Source organism: Excalfactoria chinensis, unplaced genomic scaffold, assembly GCF_039878825.1.
Source record: "Excalfactoria chinensis isolate bCotChi1 unplaced genomic scaffold, bCotChi1.hap2 Scaffold_84, whole genome shotgun sequence".
Classification (NCBI taxonomy): Eukaryota; Metazoa; Chordata; class Aves; order Galliformes; family Phasianidae; genus Excalfactoria; species Excalfactoria chinensis.
In genome coordinates, this window is record NW_027315716.1 from 132,900 (window position 1) to 160,826 (window position 27,927).

General features: G+C 57.3%; 3 protein-coding genes, 1 long non-coding RNA gene and 1 pseudogene across 7 annotated transcripts; 4 read left to right on the forward strand and 1 right to left on the reverse strand.

Moving 5' to 3' along the window:
• Positions 1–833: 833 nt before the first annotated feature.
• LOC140265332 (coiled-coil domain-containing protein 81-like) lies at positions 834–2,930 on the forward strand. Its single transcript, XM_072361253.1, has 3 exons — positions 834–957; positions 2,401–2,462; positions 2,757–2,930. The coding sequence occupies exons 1-3, from the start codon at positions 888–890 to the stop codon at positions 2,928–2,930; spliced, it is 306 nt and encodes a 101-aa protein (XP_072217354.1). The 5' UTR covers positions 834–887.
• Positions 2,931–3,024: 94 nt separating this feature from the next.
• LOC140265320 (uncharacterized) lies at positions 3,025–4,696 on the forward strand. The gene is made up of 3 exons (XM_072361241.1): positions 3,025–3,353; positions 3,554–3,639; positions 4,134–4,696. Exons 1-3 carry the CDS (start codon positions 3,033–3,035, stop codon positions 4,471–4,473), a joined length of 747 nt encoding a protein of 248 aa, XP_072217342.1. The 5' UTR covers positions 3,025–3,032; the 3' UTR covers positions 4,474–4,696.
• Positions 4,697–6,141: 1,445 nt separating this feature from the next.
• On the forward strand, positions 6,142–10,726 carry LOC140265318 (uncharacterized). 2 transcript variants are annotated; one of them, XR_011906235.1, is made up of 4 exons: positions 6,142–8,082; positions 9,292–9,445; positions 9,632–10,174; positions 10,669–10,726. XR_011906235.1 is itself a non-coding variant. In XM_072361237.1 (3 exons), the coding sequence occupies exons 1-3, from the start codon at positions 7,873–7,875 to the stop codon at positions 10,048–10,050; spliced, it is 783 nt and encodes a 260-aa protein (XP_072217338.1). In that variant the 5' UTR covers positions 6,142–7,872; the 3' UTR covers positions 10,051–10,559. The 2 variants fall into 2 exon arrangements, 1 of the variants encoding a protein (XP_072217338.1); XM_072361237.1 differs by lacking the exon at positions 10,669–10,726 and having other exon boundaries at positions 9,632–10,559.
• Positions 9,728–27,899, reverse strand: LOC140265337 (uncharacterized). Of its 3 annotated transcripts, none has more exons than XR_011906242.1 (5): positions 26,860–27,899; positions 26,409–26,464; positions 24,942–25,016; positions 24,440–24,595; positions 9,728–9,849 (listed from the first exon to the last, which is right to left on the reverse strand). It is a non-coding gene; the product is annotated as an uncharacterized lncRNA (long non-coding RNA). The 3 variants fall into 3 exon arrangements; XR_011906243.1 differs by lacking the exon at positions 9,728–9,849 and adding an exon at positions 21,044–21,188; XR_011906241.1 differs by lacking the exon at positions 9,728–9,849 and having other exon boundaries at positions 21,535–24,595; positions 26,860–27,898.
• Positions 15,502–21,012, forward strand: LOC140265316 (ciliary microtubule associated protein 1A-like; annotated as a pseudogene).
• Positions 27,900–27,927: the final 28 nt, after the last annotated feature.

Consider the following 27,927-nt stretch of genomic DNA (forward strand, 5'->3'; position numbering starts at 1 on the left):
CCTTATGGGGTGGGCTGAGCGATCCCTTCCTTATGGGGTGGGCTGAGCGATCCCTTCCTTATGGGGTGGGCTGAGCGATCCCTTCCTTATGGGGTGGGCTGAGCGATCCCTTCCTTATGGGGTGGGCTGAGCGATCCCTTCCTTATGGGGTGGGCTGAGCGATCCCTTCCTTATGGGGTGGGGTGAGCGGTCCCTTCCTTATGGGGTGGGGTGAGCGGTCCCTTCCTTATGGGGTGGGGTGAGCGGTCCCTTCCTTATGGGGTGGGGTGAGCGGTCCCTTCCTTATGGGGTGGGGTGAGCGGTCCCTTCCTTATGGGGTGGGGTGAGCGGTCCCTTCCTTATGGGGTGGGGTGAGCGGTCCCTTCCTTATGGGGTGGGGTGAGCGGTCCCTTCCTTATGGGGTGGGGTGAGCGGTCCCTTCCTTATGGGGTGGGGTGAGCGGTCCCTTATTTATTTTAAGGCTGTGTTTTTTCTCTTTTTAGTGTATCCTGACCCCATTTGAGGCCAAGCAGCCTCCAGGCAGTCGGGGGAGACCCTGCCAGGCCTGAAGCTGGTAATCCGGTTAGGGGGTCCCTGCCAGGCCAAAACCCATGCAGCCTGAGGCTCCCTGCCAGGCTAGAAGCCGGCTGTCCGGCCTGTGGGGCCTGGGTTACCTTGCATTCCCTGATCATAGTTAGTGAAAGAAGGGAGTGAACCCCTTGCTACGATGAGCAAACTGTGCTGTCTACCCAGGTGATGTCAGCATCTCCCTTTCCCTATTCCCTTCCCTTCCCTGCACGCGAAGCCGCAAGCTGCTGGCCATCAGAGGGCTTGCAGTGACATCAGAAGGTGGCTGCGGTCATCTGAAGGCTTTTCTGGTTGTCGGAGGGCTCCACTGGTTGTCAGAGATGTTCACTGACCATCAGAAGGCTTCATTGATTGAGTTGGGATGTCACCGGTCATCAGAGGGCTTCATTGGTCATCGGGAGATTGGAGGTGTCCATGGGATATGCAGACCTTGTTCTGGGTGATGGGGTAAGGGGTTGGGGCAGTGATGCAAGAGACCCAAAGCAGACCCAAAGGAGTGACAAGTGGCTGCAGAAAGAGAGGGTCTAAAAGGAGGGTGATTTGGTCATGCTGTGCAGAGTTGGATCAAAGGGTGAAGGCTTTGGAAGGAATTGTATGGAGGAGCTGAGAGAGAGCAGAGGGAGGATACTGGGGTTGATGGCAGCATGAGGAGCTCCATCCTTTAGGACTTTGGAGCGGATGATGGGTGAGGGTCGGGAAGGCCACAGGAGTGCAGGACATGGTGTGCATGGCATGGAGCTGGGGAGGCCTCCCAGAACTGTGAGGTGGCCACAGCCAGGCAGGGACAGATCCCAGCAGTCCCTGCTGAGCATGAGAACAAGGACACAGACACACAGAGTGTAAGTTTGCTGAGGGATTTATTGATCATTGTGGCATGTCACTGATCATTGGGGTCTTCACTGGGCACCAGAGGGCAGCACTGGTCATCAGAGGATGTCAGAGCGCTGCACTGGCAAGGAGGAGCCTTGTCCCTGCAGGGTTTGTCCCCAAGGACTCAGGGCAGGAGGTGACAGTGCCCAGGTCCCCCTGGAACAGGCCACGGACAGTCCCCTCCATGCCATCCATTAATTCCCAGCCCCTGATGCCCGGTCCTCAGGGCTGCGGAGACACCCAGGGTCCCCCAAGTGCCCTGTGGTGCAGGGACCCATTGTGAGCACTAGAACAACGTGGCCAAGTCACGGTCATGTCGCCTGCTCAGCCCCAACTGCCCCCCATTGCCTTCTTCCCCTTCCTGTTGCCCACCCATGGCAAGAGGGAGCCCAACAGAGGCTTTGGAACACCAGGGGTGTCCCCAAGGCCCAGGGGAACTGAGAGAACAGCAACACATTCCAGCACCATCCTCACCCCAGGGTCAGCCCTCAACTCACAGGGCCAGGAGAGGGAGAAAGCAGAGATGGGTCAGCAGTGCCAGGCGGGGCAGGCAGCAGTGCCAGCATCATAATGGGCAGCTGGCCATGATGTCACCGCGTTGCCGTGGTGGCGTTTGTGACACGGCCAACCCGAAGGGGGGTATAGGCAGAGCACGGAGGTGGGTCCTGCATCCTGAAGGAGCATCTGGTACAGAGCAGACGCATCTGAAGGATGAGCTCCAGCATGGCTGTCGCCAATAAGGAGCAACATGGGATGAGCGAGGACGGCCCCATGGTGGGCCGTGCCTCCAGACAAATACGCAGCGAGACTGAAGGTACATGGGCCCACAGCCACCTGGTGCTGCAGCCAGTCTTGGGATGGAGATGGCACTTTGCATCTGCCACCTCCATCCTGCCCAGCAGTGGGAGGGGTGCCAGGAAGGGGCAGATGCAGAGTGTGACCTGCTTTTCCTTTGCCCTCCAGAGCGAGTTGCCGTCTGGGATGCGGTGGCCACCTTCATACACGAGCAGCTCCTGGTGCACAAGGTGTGTTTGTTGGCTGTCGGGTTCCTCCTCGCCCTGTCTGGCTCAGCCTGGACTTCCTCTGAGCCTTCCCCTGCACACACAGCAGGAAACTCACCCCGTGTTTCCCTGCTGAGCTGCGTTTGGGAGGGAGGGCGAGGGGAAGGTGCAGCCCCAAAGCTGTCCCCGCTGCGCTGGCTTGTGCCTCTTGAACAGCAGGAGGGGGCTCCTGAGCTCTGTCCCCGCACAGGACCAGCTCTAGCTCTTCCTCCAACAAGCCCTTAACACTTCCGCCCTTTCTTTCTCTTCCACTCGCAGGGGGTCTGGATTCCCACCTTCGGCTCCTTTGACACCATCTCCAAGGAGATCGTGACGGAGGACAGGACTGTGACTCTGTGCTGGCCCGTGTTTCACCTGGCCAGCAACCTCAGAGCTAGGCACCACCTCAAGTCCCGCAGGGAGTCCCTGCCAGGTAGGATGAGGGGGGATTAAAGCTCTGCTGGCTTTGTGGACGGGGCAAAGAGGGCCACCACATCCCATCTCAGAAGCAGACCTCCCACCAGAGGAGCCCATGCAAACGCGGGGCTGATCTGGATGATGTCCCTTAGAAGGTGGAACAGCAACCTTATCATCAACCCCGTCCCTGGTATTTTTTCAGCCCACAGGAAGCTGGAGCTCCTGAAGTGCAGCCAGGTGGCCGCAGACGCCTCTGTGAGCCGGCAGACAGCGCAGACCTGCATCCAAAGCACCGTGTCGCTGCTCTCCGGCTGCCTGCAGAATGGGGAGAACGTTGCCGTTGTCCTGAAGGGCGTCGGAGTGCTCCTCATTGACGGGCTGAGCTTCGAAATGAAGTTCTATTACGACTTCCTCGAGAAGCTGTCGGGGAAAGAGAACTTCAGGAGAGCCGTCCGCAAGGTGAGCCGTAGGTTTCTCCATAGGCCGGGCAGTGCCGTGAGCCTCACTCAGCCCGCACACGGCCCACCAGGACCTGGGCATCTGCTCGAGCCGTGCAGGTGCTGCGGTGCTGTCAGCTCTCCCTGCCTCGGGCTCCTCGTGTCCCCAGTGCCTCAGCCATGACCAGGACATCTCACAACCTCCCTGTTCCTCCCCTGCAGGCCCCCTCGCTGCTGGACATGGGGGTGTCCCGTGCAACACCGCTGGCTTCCCTGGTGTTCTCTGGCTGCCTTGTCGTATTACCCAAGTGAGTATTTTTCTGCTGCTTGATGCAGCTGCTCAGCTCTCATTCTGTAGCACTTGTGCCTTGTGTCCGTCAGTGTCCTGCCCAGCAGGACGTGCCAAACAATCACAGAACAATTGGATCAGGAAGGAACCCCAAAAGAGCACCCGGTCCCACTGCCCTGCGGGGAACAGGGACACATACCTCCAAATGAGGTTGCTCTGAGCCTGGTCCAGCCAGGCCTTGAATGCCTGTCCCGGCACCCAGCACCTCTCTGGGCAAGACATCCCAGTGCCTCAGCATCTTCCAGCCAAAACCTTCCTCCCATCCAAAGCCAGTCTTCCCTCTTTCCGCCTGAAACTGTTTCCCCTCCTCCTATCCCATGTGACCCTGCTAACGGCTTTAGAAAGCCTTCATGCAGCACGAAAACGTGCCTGTGAGCAGACGAGCAGAGAGAGAGCAGCAAGGATTGCTGTTGCACTGCGTCACACCGCTCACTGCCTTTTCCTCGCTTACAGGTTTCAAATGGAGTTGGTACCCAAAGTGCTGCCCCTGATACACCACAAGTCCTCCGGGAGCACCTCTGGGGCACAGAAGCCAAGAAAAGATGAGACGTTGCCACCTCTTTCCAAGGGCAAGAAAGGTAAAGTGGCTTCCAGGTCCTTCCCCTTAGGTTATGGTTGGCCTGTCCAAAAGGAAGGTGCTGGGTGTGACGTACCCCCATCCCTGGCTATGGCAGGAGGATGTGGGGATCTCAGGCCCTGCTCTTCCTCAGTGGAAGGTGCTGCAGAGCTGAACTGTAGAGAGGAGGAGTGGGGACAGAGATGGATTCGGGGGGGGTTCTGGGAACAGGCCTGAGTGCTGCTTGTGAGCGAGCCAAAGGCTTGACGGCGAATCTCCTCTTCCTTCCCAACTGCAGTGAGATTTGATAGCACTCCAACCTACATCCGACGCCTGAGCTCTGCAGGTGTTGACGGAGAGCTGTTCCGAAGGATAAGGAGCAAACTGCAGAAGGAGAGCATTGCCAACAGGTGAGGATGGAGGTGTATGTATGTGCATGGGGCTGAGCCAACAGGAGCCCTTTCCCTAACACCAAAGGGTCGCTGCTTGTTAGTGGCCGCCCGAGAGTGCTGGGATGGGGACTCCAGGATCCCCCCAGCTCACAGGGCTGGCCCCTCTGCACATCTGCGGAGAGCCCCGGGGCAGCCGCTCAGCTGTCTGTGGGGAAGGCTGCATTACAGCCCAGGCTCCTGGCTCAGCCTTGAGGGATGCGGCCCCAAAGCCATCAGCCACTCATGCAGACCCCTCCCGCTGTGTCCTTTCAGACTTCTGCCACCCATCCGGGCAGTGCCTGCAGACCTGGGCCGAACAAGGTGCGTCACGTTCCTCGGTGAAGAAGGAGGAGCAGAGCAAGCCCAGCGTGAGGGTGCGCTGCCCAAGCGGCAAGAAGCCAAGGCCTCACGCCGCCACTCGGCCTTGAAGAAGACAACAACAGCTTGCAGCCAAGAGCCGCCATCTTTCTCCAGCCTGCCCTTGCAGACCCCACGCAAACCATCCATGCTGGCGTTTCTGGCCTGCGACTCGGTGGAATATCACAGGGAGAGGCTTAGGAAGATCAGGAAAGAGCGGGAGCAAGCCAAGGAAATGGCAGCAGCAACATCTGGTGGTGAGACCAGCCTGCCCGAGGTGTCCTCCCACAACAGATCTGGATTGCTGCCACCCATACGGGAAGAAGCGGGGTCTCCCATTGAAAAGATGGCAGCAGCAACATCTCGTGTCGAGCCCAGCCAGCCCGAGGAGCCATCAGTTATCAGAGCTCAATTGCTGCCGCCCATAAAGGATGCAACAGGGTCTCCCACTGAAGAGATGGCAGCAGTAACATCTTGTGTCGAGACCAGCCTACCCAAGGAGTCATCCACCATGGGAGCCAGATTGCTGCCACCCATAAGGAACAAAACGGGGTCTCCCAGGTGTCAGGCTCCAAAAACCAAAGCCCCACCCCGCAGGAAGGGCACACCCTACCCACGTTGATGCGGGCATGGGGTGCCCAGGACTGACAGAGAACCACCTGTGGCTGCAAAACAGAAGTGTGAATCCCATCTGCATCACATCTAATACTAGACCAGGCTGCCCAGGGCCCCATCCATCCCGGCCTTGAACATCTCCAGGGATGGGACATCTACAGCCTCTAAGCGTCTGGTTCCACCATCTCTCCACTCTCTCTGGACAGAACGTCTCCCTGATATCCAATCTGAACCTTCCCTCCCTCAACCCAAAAGCACTTCCCCGTGTCCTGCCGTTATCTACCCTTGGAACGAGCTGACTCCCCTCCTGTTTGTAAACTCCCCTTCTGTACTAGAAGGCTGCAATGAAGTCAGCCTGCAGCCTTCTCTTCTCCAGGCCACACAAGGAGATGTAGAGTGAAATGTAGAGGGGCGAAACAGCCAATAAAACCTCATCACGGGCTTTATAAACCCTAATAAACCCTATCCCTTATAAACCTCAGCAATGTCTGTGCAAGTGTCATTGTGTCTTGTTAAGGCAGCCCATGCAGGGAGCGTGGCAAGAGCCAAGACCAAGGTACCGGCCCCGGGGCACAAAGGATGTCAGCGGGTGCCATTTTTTATCTGGATCAATCTGCCCGTGACAGGGGTGGGGGAAGAGGGGCAGTAGGGCTGTGGGGCCCCCGACAAATGGGAAGGGAGTAGGGAAAGGGGTAGGGAGATGGGAGCTGGGCACAAGGAAACAAAGAGAGCAGCAGCAACAATCTAAGGAGGAAAACTTCTTTCACTAGCTGTGATCAGGGAATGCAAGGTAACCCAGGCCCCACAGGCCGGACAGCCGGCTTCTAGCCTGGCAGGGAGCCTCGGACAGGATGGGTTTTGGCCTGGCAGGGACCTCGGCCTGCAGGCTTTTGGCCTGGAAGGGCTTCCCCGGCCTGCAGGCCTTTGACCTGGCAGTGCCCCCCAGACCAGACAGCTGGCTTTTAGCCTGGCAGGGCCCCCCTAACCGGATTACCAGCTTCAGGCCTGACAAGGTAGCCCCCAACTTTGTGGCTGGCTTTTGGCCTCACAGGCCCAGCGGGTCAGTCAGCCATTTTGTTGCCAGGCAGTGAGCCCCAGGCAGGCTGGATGTTGGCCTGGTAGGAATCCCCAAGCCGGCCAGCCAGCTTTTGGCCTTGCCAGTGTTTGCTGGCCGGCGGCAGGCTCTTGGCCTGGCAGGGCTTCCCTAGTCGGCCTTTGGTGCCCTGCAACTATCTGACCAGATGGCTTTCACCCGAGGGCCTTCCTTGCCAGCTGGCTTTTGGCCTGGCTGGGACCCCATGTGCCAGCAGGCCGGCTATTGGCCTGGCAGGGCCCACTCAAGCCACCCGGCTGGCATTTGACCTGGTATGGTGCCTTGGGACAGCTGGGTTTTGGCCTAGCAGGGACCCCACAGGCCAGCCAGCTGGTTCTATCCCGGCAGGGACTCCTGGGTCTGCCAGCTGGGTTTTGGCCATGCAGGGCTTCCCTGTCTGGACGGCCAGCTTTCATCAGAGATTCCAGATCTTTCTCAAGGGCTGAGCCCAGCCTGTCTCCAGAGCCCCAAGACACAGCATCCAGGCAGCCACTTCTGGCCTGGGGCTCACTCCAACTTCTCGGACAAAGGGCACAGAAGATCAGGCCCAGAAGGGCCCGCCCAGCCAGCCTGCCGCCTTTTGGCCTGGCAGGTTTGGGGCCTGGCAGGGCTTCCCTGGCTCCGCCGGGTTTTTGTCTGGCAGGGCCCTCTGTGCCGGCTGCTTGGCTTCTGGCGTGGCAGGGCACCCCGGTTCCTGTTCAGCTTTTGGCCTGGCAGGGTTCCCCTGGGTCCCCCAGCTCACAGGGCTGGCCCCTCTCCACATCAGCAGAGAGCCCCGGGGCAGCCGCTCAGCTGTCTGTGGGGAAGGCTGCATTACAGCCCAGGCTCCTGGCTCAGCCTTGAGGGATGCGGCCCCAAAGCCATCAGCCACTCATGCAGACCCCTCCCGCTCTGTCCTTTCAGACTTCTGCCACCCATCCGGGCAGTGCCTGCAGCCCCAGAGCTGCAGGTCAGCGGCAGCTCAGTTCTACCCCCCCATCTCTCATTAATCAGCTGCTCATCCGGTCCGCGCCGGCCTCTCCTTGCTCAGAGGCTCATGCGGACCTCCCCTGGGTTCTCATTGGTTAGCGGCATTGCCGACGCGTGTCGCCGTCTCATTGGTCGGCGACAGCGCCAACGGCTCTGATTGGCTTAGGCTCCATGCTGAGGCGGGAACGGCCGCCATCATGCGGCTCGGGGCCGCCCGGCTCTCCCCTCATTTGGCTGCAGCCGCTGCTTGCCAGAGCTGTGCGGGCAGCACCGAGACGGAACCGCGGCACGACGGGAGCGGTGCTGAGGATGGCGGCGCCGGAGCTGTGCGGGAGAACGGCTCCGGGCCGGGGAGAGGAAGCGGTGCCCGGCGGAGCTGAGGTGGGATGTGGGTGTAGGGGGCAGTGGGGGAGGAGTGGGGGGGAAGGGAAAGGTGAGGGGGGTGTGGGGTAATGTGGGGCTGTGGGGGGTCTGTAGGGTAACGTGGGGGGTATGGAGTAATGTGGGGCTATGCCAGGGGGGTATAGGGTAATACGGGGCTGTGGGTGGCAGTGGGATGGACATAGGGGTGAATAGTGGGGGATATAGTGGGGTTGTAGTGGGCTGTGTGGGGATACCAAGGGATGTGAGGAAATGGGTGGCTGTGAGCGCAATGTAGGGTCTGCCGGTGGCTGTAGGGGGTTATGGGGATATCAGTAGCTGAGGGGGGAATATAGAAATGTGTGAAGAGGGCTATTGGGAGAGAACTGGGGCTATAGGGAACACCGGTCGGGGCTGTAGAGGGATATAGGGCTGTGCGGGGCTTATAGGAGGATATGGGGCTGTAGGATGCTAGGGGGACTGCGGGGGTAGATGTAGGAGTATATGGGGCTATGGGGCGCTTCACAGTGGCCATAGGAGGGTTATGGGGTTCTAGAAAGTTGTGTGGAACTATTGAAGTGGTATAGGAGGATATGGGACAGCGGGAGCTCTGGGGAGGATATAGAGGACTGTGGAGGGGATAGAGGGGTGATGCTGGGCTGTGGGGGGCTACAGGGGATCATGGGGCTATAGGGAGCTTGGGGGCTGGGGTGTTATATAAGGCTGTGGGGGACGTTCTAAGTGGGGCCTGTAGGGTGCTCTGGGTGGGCTTTAGGAGGGTTATGGGGGTATGTGTCCCTAGGAGGCTGTGGGTGGGCAGTAGGAGGATTCTAGTGGGATACAGGGTTATAGGGGATATATGGGGCTTTAGAGTGGGTTTTAGGGGCATGTGGGGCTAGAAGGACCTCCCTAGCTTTCCCCTTCTATTTCTCCCTCACTTTCCCCCTTCCATAGCAGGGTGGGTGAAATGCTAGTCCCGAAATTTAAATCAGAATTGGAATTGTATTGGACTATATATGACTGTTTTTATGGGAAAACAAGGGGTATGAGGGCCATAAATATAAGGGCGAAACAGCCTGAAAACAGTGGGGTGATAAGATGTCCACAGGGCAGCTGGAACCAGGTTCGGGGTTGCCCCTTTTGCAGGGTTGAACATTTACAGCGAGGAAGATGACAAGCCTTCATTCCAGCCCGTAATGTTTCTGCCCTTTCTTTCTCTTCCACTCGCAGGGGGTCTGGATTCCCACCTTCGGCTCCTTTGACACCATCTCCAAGGAGATCGTGACGGAGGACAGGACCGTGACTCTGTGCTGGCCCGTGTTTCAGCTGGCCAGCAACCTCAGAGCTAGGCACCACCTCAAGTCCCGCAGGGAGTCCCTGCCAGGTAGGATGGGGGGGGATTAAAGCTCTGCTGGCTTTGTGGACGGGGCAAAGAGGGCCACCACATCCCATCTCAGAAGCAGACCTCCCACCAGAGGAGCCCATGCAAACGCGGGGCCGATCTGGATGATGTCCCTTAGAAGGTGGAACAGCAACCTTATCATCAACCCCGTCCCTGGTATTTTTTCAGCCCACAGGAAGCTGGAGCTCCTGAAGTGCAGCCAGGTGGCCACAGACGCCTCTGTGAGCCGGCAGACAGCGCAGACCTGCATCCAAAGCACCGTGTCGCTGCTCTCCGGCTGCCTGCAGAATGGGGAGAACGTTGCCGTTGTCCTGAAGGGCGTCGGAGTGCTCCTCATTGACGGGCTGAGCTTCGAAATGAAGTTCTATTACGACTTCCTCGAGAAGCTGTCAGGGAAAGAGAACTTCAGGAGAGCCATCCGCAAGGTGAGCCGTAGGTTTCTCCATAGGCCGGGCAGTGCCGTGAGCCTCACTCAGCCCGCACACAGCCCACCAGGACCTGGGCAGCTGCTCGAGCCGTGCAGGTGCTGCGGTGCTGTCAGCTCTCCCTGCCTCGGGCTCCTCATGTCCCCTGTGCCTCAGCCATGACCAGGACATCTCACAACCTCCCTGTTCCTCCCCTGTAGGCCCCCTCGCTGCTGGACATGGGGGTGTCCCGTGCAACACCGCTGGCTTCCCTGGTGTTCTCTGGCTGCCTTGTCGTATTACCCAAGTGAGTATTTTTCTGCTGCTTGATGCAGCTGCTCAGCTCTCATTCTGTAGCACTTGTGCCTTGTGTCCGTCAGTGTCCTGCCCATCAGGACGTGCCAGAGAATCACAGAACAATTGGAGCAGGAAGGAACCCTGAAAGAGCACCCGGTCCCACTGCCCTGCGGGGAACAGGGACACCTACCTCCAAATGAGGTTGCTCTGAGCCTGGTCCAGCCAGGCCTTGAATGCCTGTCCAGGCACCCAGCATCTCTCTGGGCAAGACACCCCAGTGCCTCACCACCCTCCAGCCAAAACCTTCCTCCCATCCAAAGCCAGTCTTCCCTCTTTCCGCCTGAAACTGTTTCCCCTCCTCCTATCCCAAGTGACCCTGCTAAGGGCTTTAGAAAGCCTTCATGCAGCACGAAAATGTGCCTGTGAGCAGACGAGCAGAGAGAGAGCAGCAAGGATTGCTGTTGCACTGCGTCACACCGCTCACTGCCTTTTCCTCACTTACAGGTTTCAAATGGAGTTGGTACCCAAAGTGCTGCCCCTGATACACCACAAGTCCTCCGGGAGCACCTCTGGGGCACAGAAGCCAAGAAAAGATGAGACGCTGCCACCTCTTTCCAAGGGCAAGAAAGGTAAAGTGGCTTCCAGGTCCTTCCCCTTAGGTTATGGTTGGCCTGTCCAAAAGGAAGGTGCTGGGTGTGACGTACCCCCATCCCTGGCTATGGCAGGAGGATGTGGGGATCTCAGGCCCTGCTCTTCCTCAGTGGAAGGTGCTGCAGAGCTGAACTGCAGAGAGGAGGAGTGGGGACAGAGATGGATTCAGGGCGGGTTCTGGGAACAGGCCTGAGTGCTGCTTGTGAGCGAGCCAAAGGCTTGACGGCGAATCTCCTCTTCCTTCCCAACTGCAGTGAGATTTGATAGCACTCCAACCTACATCCAACGCCTGAGCTCTGCAGGTGTTGACGGAGAGCTGTTGCGAAGGATAAGGAGCAAACTGCAGAAGGAGAGCATTGCCAACAGGTGAGGATGGAGGTGTATGTATGTGCATGGGGCTGAGCCAACAGGAGCCCTTTCCCTAACACCAAAGGGTCGCTGCTTGTTAGTGGCCGCCCGAGAGTGCTGGGATGGGGACACCAGGATCCCCCCAGCTCACAGGGCTGGCCCCTCTGCACATCTGCGGAGAGCCCCGGGGCAGCCGCTCAGCTGTCTGTGGGGAAGGCTGCATTACAGCCCAGGCTCCTGGCTCAGGCTGGCAGGATGCGGCCCCAAAGCCATCAGCCACTCATGCAGACCCCTCCTGCTCTGTCCTTTCAGACTTCTGCCACCCATCGGGGCAGTGCCTGCAGACCTGGGCCGAACAAGGTGCGTCAAGTTCCTCGGTGAAGAAGGAGGAGCAGAGCAAGCCCAGCGTGAGGGTGCGCTGCCCAAGCGGCAAGAAGCCAAGGCCTCACACCGCCACTCGGCCTTGAAGAAGACAACAACAGCTTGCATCCAAGAGCCGCCATCTTTCTCCAGCCTGCCCTTGCGGACCCCACGCAAACCATCCATGCTGGCGTTTCTGGCCTGCGACTCGGTGGAATATCACAGGGAGAGGCTTAGGAAGATCAGGAAAGAGCGGGAGCAAGCCAAGGAAATGGCAGCAGCAACATCTGGTGGTGAGACCAGCCTGCCCGAGGTGTCCTCCCACAACAGATCTGGATTGCTGCCACCCATACGGGAAGAAGCGGGGTCTCCCACTGAAAAGATGGCAGCAGCAACATCTCGCGTCGAGCGCAGCCGGCCCGAGGAGCCATCAGTTATCAGAGCTCAATTGCTGCCGCCCATAAAGGATGCAACAGGGTCTCCCACTGAAAAGATGGCAGCAGTAACATCTTGTGTCGAGCCCAGCCTACCCAAGGAGTCATCCACCATGGGAGCCAGATTGCTGCCACCCATAAGGAATGAAGCGGGGTCTCCCAGGTGTCCGGCTCCAAAGACCAAAGCCCCACCCCTCAGGAAGGGCACACCCTACCCACGTTGAAAGAGTTGACTCCCCTCCTGTTTGTAAACTCCTATTCTGTACTAGAAGGCTGCAATGAAGTCACCCTGCAGCCTTCTCTTCTCCAGGCCACACAAGGAGATGTAGAGTGAAATGTAGAGGGGCAAAACAGCCAATAAAACCTCATCACAGGCTTTATAAACCCTAATAAACCCTATCCCTTATAAACCTCAGCAATGTCTGTGCGAGTGTCATTGTGTCTTGTTAAGGCAGCTCTCGTGCTGGTGGAGGGGGAAAGAATTGCGAGAGGGCATCAGAACAACTGATGATGCTCCTCATACGGCCTGTGCTCTAGAGCTCTCGCCAGCTTTGTTGCCCTTCTTTGAACAGGTCCCAGGCCCCCAGTGTCTTTCTTGCAGTGCAGGATCCAGAACCGAACACAGAACTCGAGGTGCAGCCTCACCAGAGCTGAGTACAGGGGGACCATCACTGCACCGACCCCTGGGGAGCGCCACTTGTGACCGGTCGCCAGCTGGACTTAGCTCCATTCACCCAGAAGGAGGGCTGGAACATCTAACTTCAACAGCCACGGTGCTAACAGGGGATGTGATCAACCATCCATACTCGCATCTGATCAACATGAGCTAACCATCTATCACACCGCCAGTGCAGATCTATTGCATTCCAACATATCACCAGCCCGCGAGTATTTATCGATTGCACTGAGATCACCAGTGCCCACTCCCCTTTCTTTCTCTTTGGGCTATCTGGGCATTTTTGTTCTGTGCAGCATCGTGACTAACACAGCCAACAGAGAAGCTGAACAAGCCATTACGCCCCAGCACAGAGTGCCATGGCACACATCTGTTTACAGCAGACCAGAAGTAGCCACGTCTTACTGTGGTCTTTTACTATCCACGTGAAGAAAAAAGGTGGCAAGATGAAAACCTACATGAAAAGAAAACCCAAGAGTCCTCCCAAGCACTCCCATGGTTCAGAGCATGCTTGTGCTCTTCCTCATATTTGTAGGAGCAGGCACAGCGCTGCAGAGGGACGTGAATGTAAATGTCACAGGTGTGACTGCCAAGGTTGTGAGCTGGAAGGGTAAAATGGAGAAGAAAACCCACTCGTTTATTGTCAGAACTTGTTCCCGGTGCTAGAAACCATCTTGCCAACAGAAAGGAATGGACAGCACTTTGTGGTGCGTGACACCTGACAGCGCATCTGAACTGAATAAGACGCAACGATTTTCAGTGGGATAAAAATACGCAAGAATTAAAAGCTTCACAAGGAAGGAATCCAAAGAAACCCATCCATCTCCAGAGCTGAGGGAGCACATGGTTACGGTGCCGCCCCATGCAGGGAGCGTGGCAAGAGCCAAGACCAAGGTACCGGCCCCGGGGCACAAAGGATGTCAGCGGGTGCCATTTTTTATCTGGATCAATCTGCCCGTGACAGGGGTGGGGGAAGAGGGGCAGTAGGGCTGTGGGGCCCCCGACAAATGGGAAGGGAATAGGGAAAGGGGTAGGGAGATGGGAGTTGGGCACAAGGAAACAAAGAGAGCAGCAGCAACAATCTAAGGAGGAAAACTTCTTTCACTAACTGTGATCAGGGAATGCAAGGTAACCCAGGCCCCACAGGCCGGACAGCCGGCTTCTAGCCTGGCAGGGAGCCTCGGACAGGATGGGTTTTGGCCTGGCAGGGACCTCGGCCTGCAGGCTTTTGGCCTGGAAGGGCTTCCCCGGCCTGCAGGCCTTTGACCTGGCAGTGCCCCCCAGACCAGACAGCTGGCTTTTAGCCTGGCAGGGCCCCCCTAACCGGATTACCAGCTTCAGGCCTGACAAGGTAGCCCCCAACTTTGTGGCTGGCTTTTGGCCTCACAGGCCCAGCGGGTCAGTCAGCCATTTTGTTGCCAGGCAGTGAGCCCCAGGCAGGCTGGATGTTGGCCTGGTAGGAATCCCCAAGCCGGCCAGCCAGCTTTTGGCCTTGCCAGTGTTTGCTGGCCGGCGGCAGGCTCTTGGCCTGGCAGGGCTTCCCTAGTCGGCCTTTGGTGCCCTGCAACTATCTGACCAGATGGCTTTCACCCGAGGGCCTTCCTTGCCAGCTGGCTTTTGGCCTGGCTGGGACCCCATGTGCCAGCAGGCCGGCTATTGGCCTGGCAGGGCCCACTCAAGCCACCCGGCTGGCATTTGACCTGGTATGGTGCCTTGGGACAGCTGGGTTTTGGCCTAGCAGGGACCCCACAGGCCAGCCAGCTGGTTCTATCCCGGCAGGGACTCCTGGGTCTGCCAGCTGGGTTTTGGCCATGCAGGGCTTCCCTGTCTGGACGGCCAGCTTTCATCAGAGATTCCAGATCTTTCTCAAGGGCTGAGCCCAGCCTGTCTCCAGAGCCCCAAGACACAGCATCCAGGCAGCCACTTCTGGCCTGGGGCTCACTCCAACTTCTCGGACAAAGGGCACAGAAGATCAGGCCCAGAAGGGCCCGCCCAGCCAGCCTGCCGCCTTTTGGCCTGGCAGGTTTGGGGCCTGGCAGGGCTTCCCTGGCTCCGCCGGGTTTTTGTCTGGCAGGGCCCTCTGTGCCGGCTGCTTGGCTTCTGGCGTGGCAGGGCACCCCGGTTCCTGTTCAGCTTTTGGCCTGGCAGGGTTCCCCTGGGTCCCCCAGCTCACAGGGCTGGCCCCTCTCCACATCAGCAGAGAGCCCCGGGGCAGCCGCTCAGCTGTCTGTGGGGAAGGCTGCATTACAGCCCAGGCTCCTGGCTCAGCCTTGAGGGATGCGGCCCCAAAGCCATCAGCCACTCATGCAGACCCCTCCCGCTCTGTCCTTTCAGTGTTCTGCCACCCATCCGGGCAGTGCCTGCAGCCCCAGAGCTGCAGGTCAGCGGCAGCTCAGTTCTACCCCCCCATCTCTCATTAATCAGCTGCTCATCCGGTCCGCGCCGGCCTCTCCTTGCTCAGAGGCTCATGCGGACCTCCCCTGGGTTCTCATTGGTTAGCGGCAGTGCCGACGCGTGTCGCCGTCTCATTGGTCGGCGACAGCGCCAACGGCTCTGATTGGCTTAGGCTCATTGCTGTGGCGGGAGCGGCCGCCATCTTGCGGCTCGGGGCCGCCCGGCTCTCCCCTCATTTGGCTGCAGCCGCTGCTTGCCAGAGCTGTGCGGGCAGCACCGAGACGGAACCGCGGCACGACGGGAGCGGTGCTGAGGATGGCGGCGCCGGAGCTGTGCGGGAGAACGGCTCCGGGCCGGGGAGAGGAAGCGGTGCCCGGCGGGGCTGAGGTGGGATGTGGGTGTAGGGGGCAGTGGGGGAGGAGTGGGGGGGAAGGGAAAGGTGAGGGGGGTGTGGGGTAATGTGGGGCTGTGGGGGGTCTGTAGGGTAACGTGGGGGTATGGAGTAATATGGGGCTATGCCAGGGGGGTATAGGGTAATACGGGGCTGTGGGTGGCAGTGGGATGGACATAGGGGTGAATAGTGGGGGATATAGTGGGGTTGTAGTGGGCTGTGTGGGGATACCAAGGGATGTGAGGAAATGGGTGGCTGTGAGCGCAATGTAGGGTCTGCCGGTGGCTGTAGGGGGATATGGGGATATCAGTAGCTGAAGGGGGAATATAGAAATGTGTGAAGAGGGCTATTGGGAGAGAACTGGGGCTATAGGGAGCACCGGTCGGGGCTGTAGAGGGATATAGGGCTGTGCGGGGCTTATAGGAGGATATGGGGCTTTAGGATGCTAGGGGGACTGCAGGGGTAGATGTAGGAGTATATGGGGCTATGGGGCGCTTCACAGTGGCCATAGGAGGGTTATGGGGTTCTAGAAAGTTTTGTGGAACTATTGAAGTGGTATAGGAGGATATGGGACAGCGGGAGCTCTGGGGAGGATATAGGGGACTGTGGAGGGGATAGAGGGGTGATGCTGGGCTGTGGGGGATCATGGGGCTATAGGGAGCTTGGGGGCTGGGGTGTTATATAAGGCTGTGGGGGACGTTCTAAGTGGGACCTGTAGGGTGCTCTGGGTGGGCTTTAGGAGGGTTATGGGGGTATGTGTCCCTAGGAGGGACAGTAGGAAGATTCTAGTGGGATACAAGGGTAAAGGGGTGTATGGGGCCATAGGGTGATATGGGGCTATAGAATAGGCTACAGGGGCATGTGGGACTAGAAGGTTCTCCCTCGCTTCCCCTTTCCCTTTTCCCCTCCCTTCCCCCTTCCATAGCAGGGTGGGTGAAATGCTAGTCCCGAAATTTAAATCAGAATTGGAATTGTACTGGACTAGAATATGACTGTTTTGTGGTCTTGGATCTGAACTGCGTTTTCTCCTGGGGCTTCAGGTCCAGGTACTGTTTAATAATGACGTTGGAGAAGGTTTCAGCATCCAGTCTCCTGCTCAGGAAGAAAGAAGGAAGTTTCTGGAGGACTTGCTGACAAGTGGAGCTGCTGCTGAACCTCCCCTTCCAAGAAGGCAGCAGGTGAGGCCGTGGTGCATCGCAGACTTTCCTCAGCGCAAGGTAGCAGCGATTCAGGCTGTGCTTTGCGCTGCTCCTCCAGCAGCACTTGTGCTTCTATCTGAGCAGCAGGCGGCCGCCAACATTGTCTGCTGGCTGCGTGCTGGGCAGGCACGGGAAGCACTGCCTGCAGCAGCAGGAGCTGCCCTGCTTTGGTTCAGAGCTGTCAGACCTCTGTGCGTCTTTGCTCCCCCTCCAGCCGGTTGTGAAGAGCCCTTCCATTGTGGAGAGGGCTGCGGCTTGAGTTGAGCATCTCCTGGTGTGTCACACAGATCCAGGGCTTTCAAGAAGCCGCTGCTTTCAAGTGCTTCAGATGGTGAATGTTCCTAGACAGAGCGCTTGTCTCCTCCAAGCTCTGAAGCCAAGGTTTGTTCTGCAGGTCCCGCTGATGGCACAGGCATCAAACAGCCCAGAGCTCATGGCTGGGGAGAGACTGCGTATTGCTTTGTGAAGGGAGAGCTGGAGGAGGGCTTTGAGCAGCGCTGCGCAGGGATGCAAGCAGCTGGTAAGAGAAGAGGTGTGTGTGCTGAGAGCAAGGGCTGTACGGCTCGTGTCTGGGTGCTGACATGGAATGCAGGCAGAGCTCTTTGCAACTAAGTGTTGGCTTCAGTTTAGCTCCTCCTTTCCTCTCTCCCTTTGAGCAACCTCTGTTACCATTCTGCTGAGAATGGCTAAAGCTGCACCCGTGGCTGGCATCAAGACTAACTTGATCAAGCCATAGGAGAGCTCCAAACAACAAGCAGCAGAAAATTGTTGCATGTTCTAGGGGAATATGCAGACATCACACGTGACAGGTTATGCATAGATTACTGAATTGTTTGGAGATAAATCTATCCCCCTTTTTGCTGCATTCTTTCCTCTTTTCCTCCTTTCCAGCCTCACTAAAGGTAATTCTCATCTCTGCTGCACCTTCTGTCCCACCAGGACCTCTCACTGCCTGGACAAACGTTTTCATAACACTTCTGGGCATGTGACATTTCCATAACTGACCAATCCTGACTGCACAGCAGTTCCCATTCACACGTGTTATTCCGTCAATTAAAAACAAAACGAGAGAAAAACTACCAATCTGAACAGCCAGCAGGACCAAGCTGAGCTCTGCTGTGTGATCTAACTAAGAGCTCGGTCCATCTGCAGGTGTCAGCAGCGTGAGCTACGACTTCTTACTGGTTGGGGTGCGAGGCCGAGAAGGCGTGGAGGGCGCGGCTCCAGGCCAGCCAGGAGATGTCACAGCACGGATGGCATCACCCGGAGCCTGTGTGCTGTCACAATGCGCTGCCATGACGATGCCGGGCCCTCCCCAAGGACAGCCGGCCACTGGCTCCAGGCACCTCATTTGTGAGCTGTGCTGCCCGCAGCCGCTCGCCGTGCCCTGTGCCTGAGAGCAGCCCCAGCAGCAGAGCAGCTCAGCCTCATCGCGCTCGTCCTCCAAGGCTCAGAGAGGTGAGGGAGAGCTCCTGCACACTTCAGGCTGCAGAGCCCAGCTGCAGGATGCGGGCTTGGCTGCAGTGTGTGTGAGGGGCGTGTAGCACAGGACTGGCAGTGAGCAGGAGAAATTGCTGCCGGCCCTTCCTGCTCAGGAACCCCCGTCAGGAACTGCTCTGCTCTTGCCTTTAGGTTTGGAGGCACATGCCTGCCAGCATGGACGGAGCCTGGGTGGGGACCTGGAGACCCCATCGCCCACGTGGCCTCATCTCGGCCCAGTTCCCCAGCCCCGGGCCCCAGTACTCCATCCCGGGGACAACAGGTACAGTGACCGTCCCCAGGGCTGGTCAGAGGGGCAGAGCAGCTCCCCAGCCTTGCCCCGTTCTGGCAGAGCCTCCTGGCTCTCTGGCGCAGCTGCAAGCCAGGCCTGGCCGAGGAAGGCCAATGCTGCTGGCGCTGCTCCTTGTGACCCGAGGACAAAGGGGCCCGCCTCTGGTCTGGGTCCAAAGGAGCTCAAAACATGCAGCTGCACAGGGGTGTGCTCTCTTCTGCTTTTCCTCCTAGGTTACGTGGGCCACAGCCCCACCAAAAACCGTGCCCCCGCCTACACCTTTAGAGGGACCAAACGGCCTGCGGCAGAGAGCTGTGGGCCAGGTCCCTGCTACTTTGTGGAGCCGGCCATCACTAGGAATGGCAAGTACGTGGTTCCAGGCACCCACCTCCGGGGACGACCCACGACAAAGACCACCGTCACCCCCGGACCGAGTGAGTAGCACTGCTGCAGCACTTCTCCCAGACAACACGAGCACGCAGCACATTTGCCCGGGGTCAGCTCACGCCCTGATGGAGCTGTAGGTCTTTTTTGAGAGAGCATGAGCTGCTCTGAGCAGCGATAAATGCCCTCGGAGAAGGACAGCTGCCCAGCACCATGGGCCCAGGGCACAAGGCACTATGTCTGAAAAGTACAAGGAGCAGGGGGCTGACAGGGGGGACAGCAAGGCAGGACATAGTGGCGGGGCACAGAGAAGTGTCCCCGCGTGCTGCCTGTGTCCCCCAGCAATTCTGCAGCTCTTCAGAGGACCCTTTCTGGCTGCAGAAGGAGACCAGCCCTTCACAGCTTTCTTCCTCCTCTGTCCCAGGTGACTACCGCACCGAAGCTGCCAACAGGCACGTCTTCAAGTGCCCACCGGTGCAGTCCATGGCCTTCCGGCGGGAGCCCCTCCGGACAGACCGCCCTCCAGGTACGTGACCCTGGCAAAGGCAGACCCTTCAGCCTGAGCATCCTCCAGGGACGGGCTGCTGCTCAGCACCAGCAGAGGGCCTACTGCATGGCCTGTGCGGCAAGATGCGGCGCTGGGCCACAAGCTTTCTTACATGACCACCACCTCTCGGCCAGCAGCGTCTCCAGCTGCTCATGCTCGAAGCTGCTGGCACTGGCCCTGTGTCAGAGGAGAGGCAGGAACTGGCAGAGGGGCAAGATGTCCCTCCACTTCCCACCAGCCGGCTGGGCAGGCTGCCCCTCGCTGCTGCTTCCATCTCCTCCATCCCCTCACGCACACACTCTCTGCTGCTCCTCCTGCAGGTCCTGGCACTTACACGCTGCCCAGGCTGATGGGGCCCAACACAGCCTACACATCGGCCAGCCCCTGCTACTCCATGAGGGGAAGGAGCCAGCGCGGTCGCTTTGACGAGGACCTTGCCAAGGTGAGCTCCGCTGCTCCTCTTTTCCATGTTAGCGTCCGAACCTGGGCTGCTCTCCCTGAGCCACAGGGGCTTCCAACCCTGCTGCAACTTTGCTTAATGCAGCCTTCCAGGGAAAGAGAGAGCCTTGAATGTGACCCCAGCCCCGTGTGGCCATGCCTCTCTTGCAGACTCCAGGTCCTGCGGCGCTCCCCAAAGTGGCTGTGGATGTGTACAAGACCAGGGCGCCCGCATACACGATGCCAGCCCGACCAAAACATGGAGAGGGCAAAGCAGTGAAGCCCGGGCCAGCAGACTACAGCGTAGGCCGGGTAAGGCGGCTGCTCAGCTCTTCCCCTCTGCTTCACAAGCACAGCCTTCATGCCTCTCCCCCTTTCCCTGAGGCTTCATCCAGCCAAACAGCTTCTGGCTGCAGGAACCAAGTGCAGGACAGCAGGCCTGCTCCTTGCCCTCGTGCCACCTCCAAGTAGAGGAAGTGAGGAACAGCGCAGCACGCAGCTTTTCCTCCCTCTGCTCCTATTACCTTTAATGGGCCGTGCTGGTCCTTCACAAGCTCTTTGAGGGGGATGCAGCTCAGAGGGGCTCCAAGCAGCACACCCCCAGCATAGGAGAGTTAGCTGTGAGGTCCCAGGTGCACAGCCAGCCCTCTTTGAGACAGGAGGGGCCCATAAGAGTACATGTAAGGCCAGCACACCTCCCTGAGCCAGCTCTGCTCTAGCAGGGAGCTGCACCGGCTCTGCACTGGGACTGTCTGGGATTGGGAGGGGTGCAGGACAGCAGGGAGCAAGGGCAGCAAAGAAGGGCCCTTGCTGATCTGCCTTTCCTTTCTGCCCTTCCAGGTGACGCTGATCAAGCCCCAGGCGCCTGCCTCCACTTTTGGGATCCGGCATTCCCTCTACACAACCCCTCTCATCGTGGAATAAGACAGCAAAGTCTGGAAGGCCGTGGTTGCTTTCCTGGAATGGGAGGGGAGGAGAAGAAAGAGCAGCCAACTGCCGGTTTCCTTCTGATTCCATTTCCCTTCATCCAGTTGGGCTTTTGCCCATTATACTGTTAATGTCAGTGTTAGGAGTAAGTCATTAATAAATTAATTTAGTACCTTTATGTATACCTTCTTGTTACTCTGTTTTCCTCACTGCTGCACACAGGAATGCGCTGCCGCTCCCTGAAGCCTTTCTAACATCAGCGCACTGCAAACTGCTGACGCTTGCTTTATCAGTCATTTGCATTACTGAGGTCTGCCACGTGCTGAAGTAAGGAATCAGTGGCCGAGAGCAGTGCAGCCCTTCCAGCGCCATCAGGTAGATGTCAGTGAGATGCCTGGGGCTGGGTGACTTAAACACCTGCTGCTGATCATCTGCCAGCTTACAGGATGGCCGGCAGCATTTCCTGTACCCGTGACAACACCTGGCTTGGCCATAAGGACATTCCTGGAACAAAGGCTGAAGGGAAAATCATGAAAGACGGAGGCAAAAAGAGGATAAAAAGCAACGGATGGCAACAAAGATAGAGAAAGCAAGTAGGAAAGCTAACCATAGCACAGCAAAGCAAAGCAAGGCAAAGAATGGAAAAAAGCAAACTTGCAGGAATGGAGGAATGTGGGAAGAGCTGTGCCCCTGCTGCCACAGGAGCTGCATGGGAGGAAAAGAATCTGGGCCAGAATGTGAGAGGAACTCCTTTGCGTTCTGGGTTTGAAGCAAAGCTGAGAAGCCATGTCCGGGAGGAGCTGTGGGCCGCTCCAGGCCACCTTGCTGTCTCCCCATGAGATGAGGTGCATAGGCTTGGCAGTGGCTGAAGTGCTGGCCAGAAGCAAGCATCCGTGTGGAGGAAGGCAAAGAGCGGAGGAGGATCCAGGGTAGCTACCGGGCATGGCCTTGCTCAGCAAGGGGAGGAAAAGCCTGGAGGGCACGAGCAGGGAACAGAGAAGGGCAGGCAGTAGGTGTGAAGCTGGGAGCAGAGAATGGTTTGGGTATAAAGAGACCTCGAAGATCACACAGTTCCAACCACCTGCAGTAGGCAGGGACACCTCCCTCTACACCAGGGAGCTCCAAGTCCCACCCAGCCCGGCTTTGAGCACATAAACAAAGACAAACCACGTCTACCCCCTGAAACCTGTAACAGCCACTCAAGGGGACACGCAGCACCTCTCATCATTTCATTACTCTGCATGCAAGGTTTAAAAGCAGAGCGCTCACCCACAACCAGCAAAGCATCTTCCAGGTCTCCTGACCTCCCAGATTTAATACTGTCTGTTATGTCCTTGTTAGCAATGCCTCTGTACACATCGAAAACTAGGAGGAAGAGTCCATGGTAGTGAGTCAGAGAGATCCAAAGGACCACTTTGCAAGAACAAGCTCCTCACGTGCTGCATGAACATCCTATCATTCCTGCAGCACTGCCAGCTAAATCAGGACCTTCCCACTAGAATAATTCGTTTCCATTGCTAACATGCTTACTAACTGGCCTACAACAACTGTTCCCATTTTCAAGACCTGGCAGATGAATTTCTCAGCTCCTCTCCCCCCTGCCCCAATGGTGGTCACACTCCACGATCTCTGCTTTCCATGCTAGAGCAGCAGCAAATTGTACTTAGGTTTCTGAAATCCCTTCCAGTCTCAGAAGGGAATAAAACAGACTGAAGGGAATGGATGCAATGGGGCTCTCGCTAAGACACCTGTTGACCCAGAAGAGCTTGCACTTAACACCTATGAAGCTCCTACACAAGCATCACACACAAACAAGGAAGGGAAGAAAAACCCAGGACGCTGGGGAGGGGTCCTACCTCTCAGGAGGTGATGCCTGTTCCATGTATAGAGGACAGACATAAATTGCACCTCATCTGTTCCCCATTTCTTCTCCATCGCTTCGTACAGGCACTTATTATGGATGACAAAGTAAGGCTCATGGAGAAGACTGGGTATACACGAGATCTTTAATTCATTGGTGCTAGAGAACTGCTGGAACATACTTGTCCAGATCATGGATATTTTCCAACAAGCACAACCAGGCATGGCAACTCACAGCTGAAATGTCATTGCCCCTGCCAAGTAACCAGTCTACCGACAGGCTTCTCGTTAAGAGACTTGCAAACGAGACCAGAACCCATTTATTCCCATTTCACGGGTTGGCTTCTCTTCACCACACATCACATGCACAAGAATAGATTGCTCTTGCAAGGAAGCACGTTCCTACACACCCCAGCATCCTGCTGAGCAAGAGCATCATCCACATACATTCCCTCATCTCTGTTACCCTGCAAAGGTACAAGGACAGAAGACAAAGCTCACCACAGCATCTACTGGAAGCAACCCTTGAGAATTCCCCACTCAGAAACAGCTGCAGGAGATGGCTAATGGAGTCCTTCAAAGGGAATACTAGCTTACAAACACAGTGACACATCTCAAATGTGCTTTGGGCTTCCTTCTGAAAGAAGCAGCAGCCCACTTTACTGGGACATTTAGAAAAGAGCCCATGGCATTCGTGCACACCCAGAGTCAGAATCCCCTCCCTGCAGAAGATGGGTTTGAGGAGCAGGCCATGAGACACGCAGGGTGAGAAAAAGCCAGCCTGGAGCTCCTCACCAATGAGCACAGAGCTGCGCCCACAAGAAGATTCAATCCCTTCTCCCCTCTCCCTTTCGCTTGGCTCACTGTTGCAAGTGACACAAGGACACTTGGAAAAATGGAAGATGCGTTGGATACGATGTCATCCTCAAGGGAGCAGCCATACTCTCGCAAGAACACACGCACACGGCATCTGCTGGAAGCAGAGCCACCACCTGGGTGCCTCCCACATCGTTTGCCAGCTGTAACTTAGCTAAGTACTGAACTGTGCCCAGGGCTCTCAGCATCACTGCAGCAGTCCATTCATCATCATTAGTGCTACAGCCTCCAATTAAGAAGCACAGACAGTAAGAAACTGGCAAGAGAGCCATACGTCCTGCTGACAGACAGAACGCTCCTCCCCATTTCATTTACATCAGTTGCCGGTGAAATTCTAGTCTGGCTCCACTCTGAACAAACAGCCACAGCGAGGTTGGCCAACATGTCACACCTACAAGCTCCCCAGATTCCTTCCTCCTCACACCTGCCTGCACACACACAAACTGACTGTCAGGCAGCAGGACAAGGCCCGGCCTTTCGCACTACTTATAAAGCCTGGAGTTCTCATGAATGAGACGAATCTCTTCACTGGTGCGAGAAGCCAGAATTTCCATCAGGCAGCCTTCATCTGTTCCTGCTCCCAGGAATTGCCAAGGCAAGATTTAAGATACCAACAGCTGCTCCAGACATGCAATCAGGTTTCCTTAAGAGTTAATAATATATTAAGAAGACATTCATAGCAAAGCAGTAAGTCCTTGGCCTGAACTTCAACAATACAAAAGAAAGATTTCCAAACCTTCACAGCCCTCCTCAGTTCAAGCACATCAGACGTGGCGGTGGGAGTCATCATCCCAACCATCACCCTCTCAAAATTCCCACTCAGCAACCACATCAAGTCACCAATCAAATCCTAGAAAGCCAAGAGAGGAGGAAGGAGGTGGCAGAAGGTACGGCCTTCCAGGACAGACAGAACCGAGCTGTTCACCTCTTCTCTTTAGGCTCTAACCCTCCTTGCATCAACAACTGCACTGAACTGAACAAAACCAAAACTACCTTGGTCAAGGAAATTCTCCACCGACCTTTGTCTTATGGAGATTGGGTCCTTTGTCACTTTTCACCCAAGCGACACAACCACCTTCACACATCTCTGTAGACCTTTTAGGTGATCAGAACTTGCTGACGCTGGGAAACATTTAGTTTGGTCAAGATGTCAATGATGATTTCTTCATTCGTGCCTGCAGGAAACAAATGGAAGCCAGTCAGGCTGCTTGCACAAGAATCAGAACTGCCCTCTGGTCTTGTGCCGCCCCCAGTCCCCTCCACAGCCAGTTCTCAACAGCCCCAGGACCACATCCATGCACACAAAGCTGCCAGGACCCGCTCCACCAGAGGAGCCGTATTTCAGGACATAAGGACATAAAGGCAGCTGTGTTTCCTCTTCCCAACTATTTTTAGGGCAGTTGTGCAGCAGAGCAATACAAGCAGCTGCGCTTCCCTCGAACAAACCATCCGAGCTGCCATTCCCAGTGCTGGGAAAAAAAACAACAAAAAAACTTGACCTGCGGAGGGAGATCAACTTACCAAAGCCCTTCATGGCCTTCCTGAGTGCTGTGCTTCTTGCTCAGCGCTGAAACTCGAGATCCCCTTCATTGTTGCCTAAGGCCACAAGAAAAGGATTTAGCAAAGGCAGACTTGCACCCGAGCACACAGAGAGTTGAATTAAAACAAAACAAAGCACATAAAAGACGTGAACACAGAGATAGTAAAACTCCACCCACACAAGTGATGTTGTATCAGACTTCTGTCTCACGCAGCAGCCTATTCTAGGGGGACTTCCCAGGCACATCAGAAAGAAGCCACAGGGGCACAACTATATGGAGAACATATCTCCATGCTGCTGCCCACAGAGTCTGCAGTGAAACAAAAGCTGGACCACCTTGCATCTGTGTCCAGTCCCACCAGGCCTTCTTCCTAGCAGTTCTCCGTGTCAGTCATAAAGCAGTGTGCTCCCATCATAGCCCTAGCTACTTCTCTTGTAGCAGGTAAGGACCATTACTCAGCACCATTGCTTTTGCTCTACTCGGCACTGGTGAGGCTGCACCTGGAGAACAGTGTCCAGGTCTGGGCTCCCAGTACAAGAGACAGCTGGACACACTGGAAATGGAGGGCTACCAAGATGGTGAAGGGACTGGAAGACGTCTTCTATGACAACAGCCTGAGAGAAGTGGCTGCTCAGTCTGGAGAAGGGGAGCTCAGGAGGATCCCACCCATGGCCATCAATCCATGCAGGGAGGGACAGAGAGAATGTAGCCAGGCTGCATCCAGTGGAGCCCAGTGCCAGGACCAGAGCTTGCCACCAAACATCAGGAGCACTCCTGCACTGTGTAAGTGCTGCAGCACTGGCACAGAGACCCACAGAGGCTGCAGAGTTTCCTCTAGGTGATCTCCAAGCCCAGGATGTGGCCCTCGGCACCAATTCTGCTGGCCCTGTTGCAGCAGGGCCTGGACCAGATGGGCCCAGAGGTCCTTTCCAACACCAATCATCCCGTGCTTCTGCAACACACCATGACATGCTGTGTTTGGCTCAAACTGGCCATTCACAAACAGTTTTCTCCTGCCTCTTGCTCAGTGCCATCTCTGTGAGATCACACTGCCTCCTCCGACCCAACTCTGTTCCAGTCAAGGTCAACACCAACACAGCGCTGACCTTCATGGAGCCTGGGCTTTGGGAAACAGGCACAGGAATAACCACTGCACGGGTGGAACCTTGTGGGTTGAACCAGGAGGGAGCAGTACGCCCAGAGAGCTTATCTGGAAAAATACTTCCTCTGGGTACTGACATTCAGTTGCATTTTCCATTCACTCTCAAGCAGGAGAAGCACAGACGTGTGGGGCACTATCTTCTAGAAGGAGGAAATGGAAAGAAGCTACAAATTCACCACTCAAAAAAAAAAAGACTGACTAATCCTGACCCATCCACACTCCCTATGTTTATCTGAATGGAGCAAACGCCTGGCACAGCGTGGTACAGCAAACAAGCACACTCACCATCGCTCGAGGTTTTGCTCAGTCTCTTATGGCTCAGGTCCACCAGCAGCTGGCAACTGCAATAACAGACAGAAAGAGAAGGAGTTTTCTAGCAAAGCTCTACGTGAGAGAAGGACGCCGCGCACAAGCAGATCATGGCTAAGAAATGCTTTTTCTATCCCGAGAGTGACAGCCTGGCTGAGGTTACAAAGAGAAGCAGACCGCCACCCTCGTCCTGCCCACAGCGCCCGAGTGCTGCTGTCATGAGCCCAGCACACGGCGTCCCCATGTCTGTGTGCACTGTGGAACCCCACAGATGTGACAGCGGGGTCTGGCTTGTGGGGCGCTTCTCCAAGGAAACCAGTGCACGGTGTCAGGAGGGGAAGAGGAAGCAGCTCATCCTGCCACTAACGCTGCCATTGTGCGTCCCTCCCCAGGACTCCTACAGCTTCCTCTTCCCAGCCCCGCTCACCTCGCAGGCTGCAGACACTGCTGGGCGCTCACACTCGATGGATGTCATCTTCTTCTTGTGCCTCTGGGCCACTCTCTGCAGGGCTGCGCTGAGTTCCTGCCGCTGCGGCAAGAACTGCTGCTCCTGTGCTGACGGATGGAGGAGTTTCGTGCCGGCACCCAAAGCACGTTGTCCCCAGGCTCCCGGTGCCACGGCAGGATGCTCCTCCCCCCCATCGCCCCTCAGCTCTCGCATCCTCCTACGATCTGCCTAAGGACGCAAAGACCCTGCGGACGGATCCGGACGGGCTGCGAGGTGATGACGTCACGAGGGCGCCACGACCTCACGGGCGAAAGGGAAAGACCCCAGCAGGCAGCGCTCGCCCCATTCGGCGGACCGACCAATGGGAGCGCAGAGGAGGCGGGGCCGAGCGCGGCTTCTCCGCCAATAGCGCTTGCGGGCGCCGGTCCGCTATGACGACGCCGGTCCGCTATGACGGCGCGAGTTGCGGAGCTCCGTGCGGGTCGAGCGCTGCTCCGCCGCCCCGCGTCCCCGCCGCCGCCTGTGCCGTGCCTCGGGGGACGCCGGGCGGTCAGGCGAAGCCAGCGCAGGGGCAGAACTGAGCCGTCCTCCGGAGTCAGCGTGGCGGTGGGGCGCTGCTGGGCGGTGAGAAGCGGCGGCTGACCGCGAGCAGCGGAACGCGCCCGGTCTCGAGGAGCAGCTCCTGGCTGAGCCGGGCAGCCCCGAAAGAGAGGGACCGATCCCACGGATCGAGACGTGTGAAAGCCTGGCAGAGAATCAGGCGGGCGCCCGCAGGGAGGTGCAGAGAGGACGGAGCCAGACCGCACCCGGTGGTGCCCGGCAGCGGGACCGGAGGCACGCGCTGCAGCACGGCAGGTCTCCCCGTAGCGCTGCCACCACCGTGCTTCTTCCCCTGCCGTGCGCTAGGCAGGCTGCAGAGCACGTCCATACAGCGCACGCCCAGAGGTGCCTGTCCCGTACAGTGTGTTCAGCGGCTGGGGGATGTTGGGCTGGTTGCGGTGAGCCAGGAGCTGCAGCTCCTCACGCTCTTCCTCACTGACAGTCTGC

What these genes read in the sequence shown, in the direction of transcription:
- LOC140265332 (XM_072361253.1), top strand. Translation starts at nt 888, where the DNA reads ATGTTCACTGACCATCAGAAGGCTTCATTGATTGAGTTGGGATGTCAC. An exon ending in GTCATCAGAGGGCTTCATTG is followed by an intron (nt 958 to 2,400) that starts GTCATCGGGAGA and finishes TTTGCCCTCCAG; the next exon opens with AGCGAGTTGCCGTCTGGGAT. An exon ending in AGCAGCTCCTGGTGCACAAG is followed by an intron (nt 2,463 to 2,756) that starts GTGTGTTTGTTG and finishes TTCCACTCGCAG; the next exon opens with GGGGTCTGGATTCCCACCTT.
- LOC140265320 (XM_072361241.1), top strand. Translation starts at nt 3,033, where the DNA reads ATGATGTCCCTTAGAAGGTGGAACAGCAACCTTATCATCAACCCCGTC. An exon ending in TCAGGAGAGCCGTCCGCAAG is followed by an intron (nt 3,354 to 3,553) that starts GTGAGCCGTAGG and finishes CCTCCCCTGCAG; the next exon opens with GCCCCCTCGCTGCTGGACAT. An exon ending in TGCCTTGTCGTATTACCCAA is followed by an intron (nt 3,640 to 4,133) that starts GTGAGTATTTTT and finishes CCTCGCTTACAG; the next exon opens with GTTTCAAATGGAGTTGGTAC.
- LOC140265318 (XM_072361237.1), top strand. Translation starts at nt 7,873, where the DNA reads ATGCTGAGGCGGGAACGGCCGCCATCATGCGGCTCGGGGCCGCCCGGC. An exon ending in CGGTGCCCGGCGGAGCTGAG is followed by an intron (nt 8,083 to 9,291) that starts GTGGGATGTGGG and finishes TTCCACTCGCAG; the next exon opens with GGGGTCTGGATTCCCACCTT. An exon ending in CCGCAGGGAGTCCCTGCCAG is followed by an intron (nt 9,446 to 9,631) that starts GTAGGATGGGGG and finishes GTATTTTTTCAG; the next exon opens with CCCACAGGAAGCTGGAGCTC.